This window comes from Trachurus japonicus, chromosome 9, assembly GCF_045865225.1.
Source record: "Trachurus japonicus isolate A0001 chromosome 9, Traja_1.0".
NCBI lineage: Eukaryota > Metazoa > Chordata > Actinopteri > Carangiformes > Carangidae > Trachurus > Trachurus japonicus.
In genome coordinates this window covers 1,002,145-1,015,024 of record NC_140915.1, presented here as the reverse complement: position 1 = coordinate 1,015,024, position 12,880 = coordinate 1,002,145, and the positions used below count along the sequence as shown (strand labels likewise).

The window sequence follows — 12,880 nt, the reverse complement described above, 5'->3', positions numbered from 1 at the left end:
TCAATAAACTTTATTGTCAATCACACAATGTAACTGACAGTTACACAGGGGATCGAAATTACGTTTCCCCAAACTCCAAATGTGCAATTTAAAAACATTTAAAAATGTCAACATCCATTTACCACACGGTACATAACATAAAAGCACAGAGATACTGACAGAGGCCTGTGATGTTGTGGGGAGGTAATAAAGTGCAAAGTGCAGAGCAGCGTAGGGTTAGCCTTTCGGGGAACGTCGGGATGATCCCGTTGTGACGATGTGACGAGTAGAGAGTTCAGTTGTGAGTTCACATGGAGGAGGGAAGATAAAAAGTCATCTGAAAATAAATACTCAAGTAAAGTGAAAACTCTACTGAAGTAGTACCCCCTGCACATGCTAACATGCTAAGCTAACGTGCTAAGCTAACGTGCTAACTAACATGCTAAGCTAACGTGCTAACGGTGCGTTCTCTGCAGGTGAGCGTCGCTCGGGGAAAAGACGGGTTTGGTTTCACCATCTGCTCCGACTGTCCCGTCAGAGTCCAGGCCGTGGACCCAGGTAGGACCTCACACACAGCCGTCGTCATGGTGATGATGGTGATGGTGAGTCAGACTCTCTGGGCTCTTCTGATTGGCCGGTGGTTGTGTTTCAGGCGGTCCGGCTCACCGGTCCGGGCTGCGACTGGGAGACTCGGTGCTGCAGCTGAACGGACTTCCTGTGGAGACATGGAAGTGTGCCGACCTCGCCCACGCCATCAGGTAACCACGGCAACCACTCATGGTCTGATGGTCTGACCCCCCATGTTACAATGTTATGTTTATTTATGTGATATGGAGACTGTTCCAGTGGACAGACCAGATGCTTTTTGCTTGGGTGTGTTGTTTAGCACATGTGATAATTTTCAACACCAGTCCATACACTGCAAAAACTCAACATCTTTCCAAGAATATTTGTCTTATTTCTTGTCAAAATGTCTCATTTCCAGTCAAAACTAATCTCTTTCCACTTAAAATAAGACTCATCACCTAAAAATGAACTTGTTTTTAGATCATTTTCACTTGTTTCAAACACATTTTCACTTGAAATAAGTAGAAAAATCTGCCAGTGAAAGTAAGTTTTTTGTGCTTGTACTAAGAAAGAAAAACTTGCTCCACTATCAGATTTTTCTACTTATTTCAAGTGAAAATCTGCTTGAAAGAAGTAAAAAGTGTCTAAAAACAAGCTGCTTTTAATGTGATGAGTCTGATTTTAAGTAGAATGAGATTTGTTTTGACTAGAAATAAGACAAATATTCTTAGTAAGTTTTTGCAGTGTAGGCGGCGATTCAAAAAGCACAGACCATAATATCAACAGTATGAGATGAAACCAAGTGCATGACACTACATCATGACAGTAGCAGACTAATCTAAACATACAGAGCACCAGATCAAGGAGGAGACTGAGCAACAGAAATCATGATCCAACAGTAACAATAGTAACAATGAAAAAGTCCAGATTTATACATGTGAGCACTGTTGTTTTGCTTTTAATCTTCTATTAAAGGGATAGTTCACCCAAAATTGAAATTTCAAATGGATACCAACTGTCTTCGTAACAAAAAGACACACCAAAAAACATCCAGATACCTCCATGCTGCTCGTATGTAATGTCTGTCTTGTATTGAAGCCCCGACATGAGAAATTGTCTATATTTCCAGATAGTTCACCCAAAAATGATCTATCTATCCCTTTAAACAAGTTTGTATCAGTCTCCAGTTCAAGGTGAGTGGGTAAAGTGTTCCATAGGTTAACTAACTAACTCCTCTTATTGAGAAGTCAGACTGTCCACATGATGTTGTAGCTACACGTGGGAACAATGCAGTCGCCATAGTAGGAGGCTCGTGTGTTTACTCGGCTTGAGCTGCAGCGTCTTTTTATCAGTGCAGAGAACAGAGGTGATACACAGTTAAAAACCATTTAAAAACCAGTCTGATATTACAGTAAATTATAAAGTTTTCAAATGGAAGAAGGTTGTGTTTTCTCAGGAAGCTGCAGTGGTGCCATCTCATTGGTTTTTGATCCATCATTTTTATTGCTTACAACACACCAGTACACTGTTGTAGAGTCACACAAGTAATCAGCTGTTTAGATCATCTAGATGTTTCACATCAGAAAATGATGATGGAAACACCGTGATTCTAATTAAAATCCCCTGATTCACACAAACTGAAATAGTACGCTGCTATGGCCGGGTTCTGGTTGATGATTCGAATTAAGTGACGTAGCCACTTTCACCCCGTCTGCTGCCGTGTTGCAGTTCACTCACAAGACAACATCAGGGTTTCTGCTACACACCTTCATAATGATGTTACTGCTCAGTTCTTCATAGTTCCTCCTCAGTAAAAACCAAACTGATCAACCAGCGCATCCAGAGTTTATCATTAATAAAGTCTCTCTCTCTCACACACACACATGGACAGGTGGCGTTATGACGGTAATAAACTTATGCAAATCAGACCGTCAGTCCATCCGGGGGGGGGGGCAAAGTCTGTAGATGGAAACACACAGGATTAGAATTTCTTTTAATGCACATTTCCCAGTGATTTGAATCACTTTGGATGGAAACATGCTATTGACTAACCCCTAACCCCCCCCCCTACAGGAGCTGTCCGTCCCAGATCGTCCTGGTGGTGTGGAGAGGATCACCGGAGCTCAGGCCACGCTGTGAAGCTCTGCTCCGCCCCCCCACCTCCACATACAACATGGTGAGTAGGCCGCCTTCCCCGCCTCTGATTGGCTAGATGAGCTCTCCTCTGATTGGTTATTCGACTTGGCCGTCCAACGTCATCTCACAACAGTAGCCTACTGCAGTAAACTAAAATAAAACTAAGTGAAATGTTCAGTGTGTTGTGACGCCGTGGTGAAGCGGTTTACGTTAACGCCTCGGGGCTCTGGACAGGAGTCACCACGTTTACATCAATAAATAAATGTTTTACAGTGAACTGAGCGTCTACATTAAATTAAACTGGATCAAAATACAACAGAGGGGAATTTGTGCGACTGGTTTGTTTCTTCGTGCTGTAAAGTGTCTGTTCACAGGGAGAGAGGGAGGGAAAAGAGGGAAAAAGATGTTGGTGCATGTGCAGAAGCGTCTGGAACAGATGTTGTTACTCTCCTGTGTCTCTGTGTCTCCTAGACGACGGGCAGGAAGCTGCTGCGTCACCCCGCCCACAGTAAACATGGCCGCCGGCGGGTCCAGTCCACGTTAGGAGCTCTGGGGTCTCTGTGGCGGGAGAGGAAGGAGGAGGAAGAGGAGGAGGAGGAAGAGGAGGAGGAAGAGGAAGAGGAAGAGTTCTCTCCTCCCACCACCACACTGAGAGGAACACGCGTGACATCATCAAACGGAGACAATTACATCATCCTGTCACCGGTCGGTCCAGGAGGACAGGTGAGTCGGGGGGGGGTGTATATATATATATATACTGACTAGATGCTGCAGCTCTACTGAGTGGAATACGTCAACACGGCGGCCATCTTGGTCAGGGGGAAGCCGTGTCTACTTCCTGCATCAGAGGTCTATCAACCATTAACATCACCACAACTCACTGAATATTCAACCCATTCTCAAGATGTTTAGTTTATTAGAAATGTCAGACATATGTATATTTATGATACAACAACAACAAACATTTTTTTTAATGTATTAAACATACACTTAGATACTCAGACACACATCCACATGCATAAATACACTGAGATGTGTTCTCCAGGGTCTGACTGGTCTGACTGCTGCTCAGACGTTTATATGTCTATGGTCAGGAACCCCTGACCAAGATGGCCGCCGTGTTGACGTACGCTGAGAAGCAGAAGGCGCCATCTAGTCAGCATGCCATAGATATGCCATATGTATCTATGGCATGTGCAGACCGGCCGCCATCTTGGACAGCTGCCTACGGCAACTCCACTTGGACAAACTTCATTCATCTGGGCGCTGCCCGATTTGTGTACAAGTGGAAGTCTGCTTAAAGTTCTGTACATTTAAAATACGGTACTGTGAAAATGATTAAAAAAAAAAAAAACGCGTACATCCGTCCTAAGACAGCCGTGTTGTGGTAGTTGTGATTGTTTGTGGTTGTCATGGTGATGAGGCCGAGAGTAAACACTAAAAGTCTCTACCTCTGTTCCTGTTTTCTGAGCATCAAGATCCAAACCACCACAACCAACCCTCAGTTTACATTACTAATAAAGTTACATTACTAATAAAATAAAAAGATAAAGCGTCAGTGGCGACCACACAGGGCAGTGATCCTCAGTCAATTACACTAAATTTGTCCAAGTGGAGTTGCCGTACGTAGCTGTCACTAATCGGGCAGCGATGCAAATCGGGTAGTGACGGGCGGCGTAACTGAGCGGCGGCCATCTTGGATCAGTCCACTCACACTAGAGAACTATTCATCATCTCTCTGCAACACTCTGTCTGTGTAGATAATAACATGACTGAAGGTTCAGTGTTCTGGTGTAGTAACGATGTTCTCCTTCTGCTCCGTGTTGCAGCTGCTGCAGCCGCTCTACCAGGACACCGGGACCATCGGTGAGAACCAGCTCTCTATTGGTTACTGATCACTGACAGTGGTGGACGGTAACAGAGTACATTTACTTGAGTACTGCACTGCAAAAACTCTACATCTTACCAAGAATATTTGTCTTATTTCTAGTCAAAATAAATCTCATTCTACTTAAAATAAGACTCATCACATTAAAAAGCAGCTTGATTCTAGACACTTTTTACTTCTTTCAAGCAGATTTTCACTTGAAATAAGTAGAAAAATCTGATAGTGGAGCAAGTTTTTCTTTCTTATTACAAACACAAAAAACTTGCTTTCACTGGCAGATTTTTCTACTTATTTCAAGTGAAAATTAGTTTGAAACAAGTGAAAATGATCTAAAAACAAGTTCATTTTTAGGTGATGAGTCTTATTTTAAGTAGAATGAGATTTGTTTTGACTAGAAATAAGACAAATATTCTTGGTAAGATGTAGAGTTTTTGCAGTGTGTACATGAGTACATATCCAGAGGATTTGCTTTTAGGTCACAGACTCACAAATGTGACATCAAAATGATCATCTTTTTGAGCTGCACTTATCTAGTTTGTTAAAACATCTGAAACTCACTCACTTTTTTGCTGAGGGCAATCAGTTTTTTAGTACCAAAAGTAAAAAATTGCCCCCCGCACTTAAAGTGTTATAAAATTGCTTTGGATAAAGATATTGGAAATGTGTTACTTCCAGTTTGTAGAGATAGGAGTCAGCTTCAATTTGATATGAAACTTGAAAGTCTTTGATGAGTGATGTTACCTGGGCAACATCATATATTCACAAAAGTGGGTTTGTTTTGGTCGGGGTTGGTTGGCACACTCATGTCGGGGTTGGTTGGCACACACAAACCAACCCCAACATGCAGTATACATATATTAAATGTGATTAAACATGATTTCATACAATTCAGTGCAAGAAATGGACACATGACTTATGCAGTGAAATGGGCCACAAAGCCTGTATATGCCAATACTGTAATTCCAATGATTCTATATAGGCCTTAATGTAAATAATCTGCATCCACCCCACACAGCAAATCTAAAACACAGTGAGATGGGAAGACATAAAAATACAAAGAGGTGATATGCTATATTTAAGAATAAATTCTATATTCATTGAATATTTTCTCTTTAAAAAAAAAAAAAAAGCTCAAATAATTTACTGTTTAATGTTCTGTGTACGTGTTATCTTGTTCGTGGCCTTAAATGCCCTGTTTTAGTGTTATACATGCAAATATATGCATGCATATACATGCTATCTTCTTAAATTTGAATATATTAGAATTACATTTCCAATTTATTATTATATTGGTTGCTTCATCCATTCATTTTTACATTGTGCCAACCAACCCCATGAAGTGTGCCAACCAACCCCGTGTCGGGGCTGGTTGGCACAAGTGCGCAGTATGATTTTATTCATAAATAAATAGATTTTAGAATATAACTGTGGACATTGAAATGTGTTTAGTTAAAGCTGACACCTTAACCTTTCATTTAATGCTGGTTTGAATATTCTCACATAAATGATGCCTGAGTGCTATGGCAACGAGTGAAAAGTGTGCCAACCAACCCCGGTCTCCCCTACTTATTTCATTTCATTTTGATTTATTCCATTCATGGTTTACATTCTACACATGGTTGCACATATTTACATAATGTAGCTGCACATTGTCACCATGAATGAAAAGGAGCAGGATGAAGAAAACTTATAGTAGCTGCTCCTCTCTGTTGTTATAGTTACATTGTCTTACTTCAACACCAGTATTATTCTCTGTTTCAAATGATTAAGAATGATGAAACATAGTAGTGACAAGAAAACAAACTAAATAGCAGTGGACACCACTCGTCTATCTATCTTTTCTTTTTTTTCCTTCTTTTTCTCTTTCTCCTTCTTTTTTGTAGATACTTATCTTTTCTTTTTTAAACATTTTCTTAAACTGAGACATACTTTACTCTGCTTATCGGTTATTGATCGGTTATTGATTAACTGATGGGTCTGTATTGATCTGATCTCAGGTCGCCTGTACCAGACTCACCCCAGCAGCCGAGGTCACGGCCTCCTGCACGACCCCCAGCCCGGGTCGTCACGGCAACCCTTCTCCAGCCACACCCTCTCCTCCTCCTCCTCCTCTTCTCCCGGTAACTACGGCAACTACCAGAACTGCACCATCGTCCCGTCCCACCGGCCGTGCTCCGCCTACGGCCGCTACGTCACGCCGGCGCCCAAGACGCTCATCTTCCCCGTCTTCGTCCAGGTGAGACTTCCTGACCCAACGGACCAATCACAGAGCAGCGGCTGGTTGCCATGGAGACAGGACGAAGCTGCTGAACACCGAGCTGCTTTTAAATATGAAGCTTTATCCATTTAAACTAAATAAACTATTGGTGTTTTTACATTTAAAGGGATAGTTCACCCAAAGTTGAAATTTCACTCATTACACTGCAAAAACTCTAAATCTTACCAAGAATATTTGTCTTATTATTTCTAGTCAAAACTAATCTCATTCTACTTAAAATAAGACTCATCACATAAAAAGTAGCTTGTTTTTAGACACTTTTTACTTCTTTCAAGCAGATTTTCACTTGAAATAAGTAGAAAAATCTGATAGTGGAGCAAGTTTTTCTTTCTTATTACAAGCACAAAAAACTTGTATCACTGGCAGATTTTTCTACTTATTTCAAGTGAAAATGAGTTTGAAACAAGTGAAAATGATCTAAAAACAAGTTAATTTGTAGGTGATGAGTCTTATTTTAAGTGGAAAGAGATTAGTTTTGACTAGAAATGAGACGTTTTGACAAGAAATAAGACAAATATTCTTGGAGAGATGTAGAGTTTTTGCAGTGTAACAGTCTTCACCTCTTCTCTGCTGTTGTAGACATGTTGATGTTGTTTACATGTTGTTGTCTACATGTTGTTGTTGTTGTTGTTGCAGCCTCTGGACCTGTGCAGTCCAGACCGAACGCTGCTGATGTCAGAGGAGATGGTTCTACACCAGGCAGACTCGCTGCCCGCCAAGGTGACACACACACACACACACACACACACACACACACACACACACACACTAACACACACACACACACACACACACACACACACACACACACACACACACACACACACACACACACACACACACATTTGAAATATTTATTCATGCCCACATAAAAAGAAGTACAAGGGTTCTTGCACAAGGGACATAAACTCTGCCAGTGCAGTTGACAGTGGAAGACAGTCAGACACAAAGCACCTGGGCAGCTGAACACAGTTACATACAAACTGACCTCAGATCAGATAGAACACAGACATTCAAGGGAGTGAGCAGCTCGTCTGTTCTTCTGAGCTCCCAGATGTTCTGTATCTGTGTGGGCGGCTACATCTCAGTTCTCAACGGGCCGGTCAGGTCTAGTCAACCTAATCAGACCGAGTCTGGCCACGTCTGGTCCGGGCTTCAGCACGCGTGTCGGACCGCGTCTGGTTTAATCAATACGAGGATAAACATCGCACATGATTTCAACCATTGAGCTCTGCAAGCACAACTAACCGATCCCGAGTGTCTTTAGGGACGTTTGGTCACGGGAAGTGACGGAGCGTCAGGTGCCGTGTGGTGTCAGCTCACGTAGAATTGCTGCAGTGAAACAGCCTGAATCGATTTCATATCAATCCGAAACTGACAAAGAGGAAAACGAAGGGAATTTCATCTATAACTTCAGTACGTTTTAGTTTAGTTTTGTAAACACACAATACAGCTTCAGTTAGTTATCGTTTTTTCATGTGATTATAGTTGTTATTTATTTCAGTTAATGAAAATGTTTTTTCAATTCTAGTTTTCATCATTTCGTTGGTTTTGGTTAACGATAATAACCTTGTAGGAGGGTTATTGATTATTGACTGAGTCTGTGTCAGAGCTCTGGACCAGGATCAGTTTCACTGTAACAAGGATACTGCTGGCACGCACACACACACACACACACACACACACACACACACACACACACCCTTTCTGGGAAGCTGTAGTGTTTTAGTTTCATCTCCTCAGTGAAGTGAAGAGGAGTCGTTGTTAGCCGAGGTCAGAGGTCAAACAGCTCAGAGTGACATCACAGCTTCAGTCCTACATCCAGCTGACCTCGTGACCTCGTGACCTCGGGTCTGACCACATCCTCAGTGGCGGTGTCCATGGCAACATGGAGAAACAGGAAGCAGACGTTTTCAGATATTTTCAGTGGTTCAAGGTTCAAGGTTTTTATTTGTGTCCCCGTAGGGCAGTTGTTGTTGTTGTGGCAGCGAGTAAAAACAACACAGATACAAGACACACAATTAAAGAGGGGGGGGGGGGGGGGGGGGGGGTAAAATACCTCTAAAGTTTTAGAAAGAAGACTCTGATGCACTTCGGACTACTAACCCTAACCCTTAGTTAGCTTTTCCAAACACAAGAATACAGCGTAACTCTTATACAAAAACCCCTGTTACACTCCCATGCTCTCCGTCTTTCTCTGAACCTTATTTCTTCCTCTTCCGGCTGAACCAACACAATAATAACTGAAGAGCGCCTCCTTCTGGACGGACTACAACACTGCATGCACAACAACATTACAGTACCTATTACTTTTTATATGAGGAAGTCTGAATCGGGAGCTGGAAGGTAAAAGCTGGAGCTCAGAGTTCAGACCAGTGAAGCAGCATTTAGCTGTGATGCTGCAACAACTGGAACAAACTACCACCACCACTATGATCATATATTGCACAAAGTAAACTTTGGTCTCGGTACTCTTAACCGCTCTCGACACTGTTTTACGTTAAAAGTTAGGAAGAAACTTGCTACTCAACTGCTATTTCCTTTACTTGACTACTGTGATGTTGTCTATCTCAATGCTCCTAAATCTGTCCTAGCCCAGCTAAACACTGCTTACAACAGAATTTGTAGATTTGTTCTTGGCTGTGCTTTCCATACACACCACTGTGCACTGTATCAAAACCTCAATCTCCCTTCCCCTGACTTGAGAAGACATACTATGCACTGGCTTGAATTCATATATAAAAGTTTTAACCTAAATTATCCCCCATATTTGAAACAGTATCTCTTTCGTTTTACATCAACCCACCAAGTTAGACATACATACATACATACCTCTCAGCTCTTTTTCACCGTTCCTCGAGTTAAAAAGGCCATCGGCAAAAGAGCCTTCAAGTTCAAAACTCCTGCTGATTGGAATAATTTACCTGCCAACATCAGATCCCTCCCTACTCTTAGTTTGTTCAAGCATGCATTGTCATCTCACTTTAAGGTTGAATGTTCATGTATGACCTGAAACACTTGACTGTTCATGGGTTGTTGAGGCCCCATTTTATTTCACCATCTCCCCATGAGATGGACCCTCCTACTGCCCATTTCTGAGTCCTTGATGCTGTACAGCTACTATACCCCATAATATGATGCATTCAAGTTAACTGCTTGTAATAGCTCACTATTTCTTGTCTGCTTAGGCTGTAATGTTTGTAATGTCTGGATTACTCTTTCCAGTGTCTGTGTGTGAATGTTGCATGTATGTTGTATTTGTTATGTGTTTCTATTCTTTTTTCCTTATCCTTTTTTCTTATTTTTACTTGGGACCCCCTCGAAAACCAGGTGATACACCTCAAGGGGTTAATCCTAATAAAGACATTTGAATATAAACGTGTTGAACATGTTGAACCTGAGGAAACTTTAGGGTACAACGGGGGAAGTTGCCCCCCTTTAGAACATTCCCACATAGCAGACGGGTAATCCTAATAAAGAGATTTGAAATACTACTACTACTACTACTACTACTACTACTACTGCTACCAGCAGAACTGAGATCACCCCAAACTGTCAGCACTTTTACATCCAGGTTAAACACATTTCTCTCTTCACGTGCTCATAGCTGAGCTCTTTTAACAACTTTAAACTTCATCTATTTCCTTTTCTTCTACTTTTAGTTTGCTGCTGCTTTTAACTCTGTGTTTTAAATGTTAAAGCACATTGATTTGCCTTGGTATGAGATGAGCTGTATGAATAAAGATGCCTTGCCTGTTGCCCGTTGCCTAGGTGACAGTGTTGATCTACAGCGACCTGCTGCTGCTGACCAGAGAGGACGAAGCCGGACGCTGCAACGTCCTACAGAGTCCCCTGTACCTGAACGCACTGCAGCTCCGAGAGGGTTAGTGGTCACCATGGTTACTGTTGTTGTTGTTTACAAACACTAACTTGTCATTGTTGTTTTTCCAACACTAAAACTTCCTACCAAACCAACGGTAGCTACATGCTACAGTTTTGTAGCCCCGATACTGCTGAAACTTTAGTTCATTTAGACTCAATACAAATTATGAAGTCCTATCTCCTCCCACCATCTTTGCTCAATTGTCACCAAACAGACCTTCAGTCAGGGTGGACCCCAGGAAGACTAGCGGCGTTCTAGAGCGCAGCTAATGGGGATCCTAACAAATAAATAAATAAAGTCCTCCACAAACCATCCACACAGAGTTTAGATTAATCGAAATTTGAGCCTCCAGTGCATGAAAACGTTTGACTGCAAACATATCATCCAATTCCTGCTAAATACATTTTCAATCTTCCTAAAAAGAATTGAGAATATTCTGGAGTCATGGTTGATGAAGTTTGGCAAATATCAGAATTTTATCTCAAAAACTGAATTTTCTAGAACATTTTGAATTCTGCTCTCATGGGAACAACTGCAATCAATGTAAGAGTGGTGGTTTTAAACATCAGATTTTCTCTTATGAAGCAAAACACTTAAAAACTAGGGCTGTCAGAGTTAACGCGTTAATCGCGATGAGATTAATTTAAAAAATGAACACGATTAAATTTTTTAATCGCGGTTAATCGCGGCCCATTTTGTCCTCTGTCTGCTGGACTGGAGGACTGGAGTGTGGGACCTCCAGTCCAGTAGGTGGCGGTAAGCCACCTTCAAGTTGGTTGCTACACAAATATACACAGTCTAACATATATCCACAGCTCCATCCATTGATTTTTTGACAGCGTAGGTTGTCAACAAATGCACATGGCCAGGCAGAGGCGTAGCAAAGTAAAGGGCAATTTCCACTGGATGCAATTCGTTTCAATTCTGTGTGAGTTTCATGCATCATGTGTTATGATTAGGTACTAGGCCTGCTAGGTCTGGTCTAAAAGTTGTTTGTCTAGAGATTATAACACTTTGGCTTGGACTTTCAACACTTTGGAGTGTTGAAAGTCCAAAGCGCCATATATAATATTTTTAATAGAGATTAATCGCGAGTTAACTATGCGATTAATCGCGATTAGAAAAATTAATTGTTTGACAGCCCTATTAAAAACTAATCACCAACATTCCCATGCTGTCTAGATGCAATTTATGTGTTATCAGATTTTTGTTTAGATAACAGTATTTGTGACATTTTGACAGCTGCTGCCCGGTCGGTGACTCCCTGAGTCTATTAGAGAAGACACACAGCAGGTTTCACTACCAGACAGTTAGCTCAGTGAGTTAGGAGCTGGTTCTTGGTGTTGGAGGATGTGGGTTGATCTGCCTTGTCTTCATATTCTCCTGTTTGTTGTTCAGAATTTGCCAAAAAATAGCCCGGACCCAACCCATAGCTGCACAGCAGCTCTAATTGACCTAAAATGGCTAAGCCCCGCCCCCTCCACTCACTGGGACAAACAGTCAACATTGGGTGACAGTTGCTATGGCAACAGCTGTCACAGTAGAGACATTTCACAGGAGACAGAAAGATTAAATATCATGTGGAAGTCACCAAAACTTCACGTAGCTTTACTGCTATGGCTGTCGGTAGCGACGGGCTAACTTCTGTTAGCCTGTCTATGGAGTTTTACATTATACGTTAGCATTAAGCTAGCGGGCTTTATGCTTAGTTGTGATGCTGGCTAACATCTAAACATCTCTGACAACATGTTGCCTCAAATACGTTGTTGACTTAACTTAGAACTGATGTAGACATCCTTGTTCAGTTTATCCAGGTTTAGTTGGTGTTGTGGTCTACTGCATAACTTTATCCAGAGCAGACACTTCTCTGGGTTGAGATGTGGCTTGAGAAAAGGTAAAAAAATCCCCCCCGTGGCCTCTCAGGATACCTAGTGTCAGAGCTGCATGTACCCCATGAACACCGTTTGACCATTTAAACTTAAAATATCAAGAAAAAACATATAAAAACTAGGGCTGTCAGAGTTAACGCGTTAATCGCGATGAGATTAATTTAAAAAATTAACGCGATTAAATTTTTTAATCGCGGTTAATCGCGGCCCATTTTGTCCTCTGTCTGCTGGACTGGAGGACTGGAGTGTGGGACCTCCAG

The 12,880-nt window shown here is 41.8% G+C and overlaps 1 protein-coding gene across 1 annotated transcript in view; it reads left to right on the top strand.

The window, feature by feature from the left end:
* Nucleotides 1-12,880, top strand: part of LOC146980451 (regulator of G protein signaling 3-like) — a 38,567-nt gene that overhangs the window by 17,030 nt on the left and 8,657 nt on the right. The window contains exons 2-9 of the mRNA XM_085785669.1: nt 456-537; nt 632-737; nt 2,620-2,722; nt 3,154-3,405; nt 4,512-4,548; nt 6,568-6,806; nt 7,485-7,568; nt 10,620-10,731. Of these exons, the coding sequence (XP_085641795.1) occupies nt 456-537; nt 632-737; nt 2,620-2,722; nt 3,154-3,405; nt 4,512-4,548; nt 6,568-6,806; nt 7,485-7,568; nt 10,620-10,731 (1,015 nt within the window). The remainder of the gene's footprint in view (nt 1-455; nt 538-631; nt 738-2,619; nt 2,723-3,153; nt 3,406-4,511; nt 4,549-6,567; nt 6,807-7,484; nt 7,569-10,619; nt 10,732-12,880) is intronic.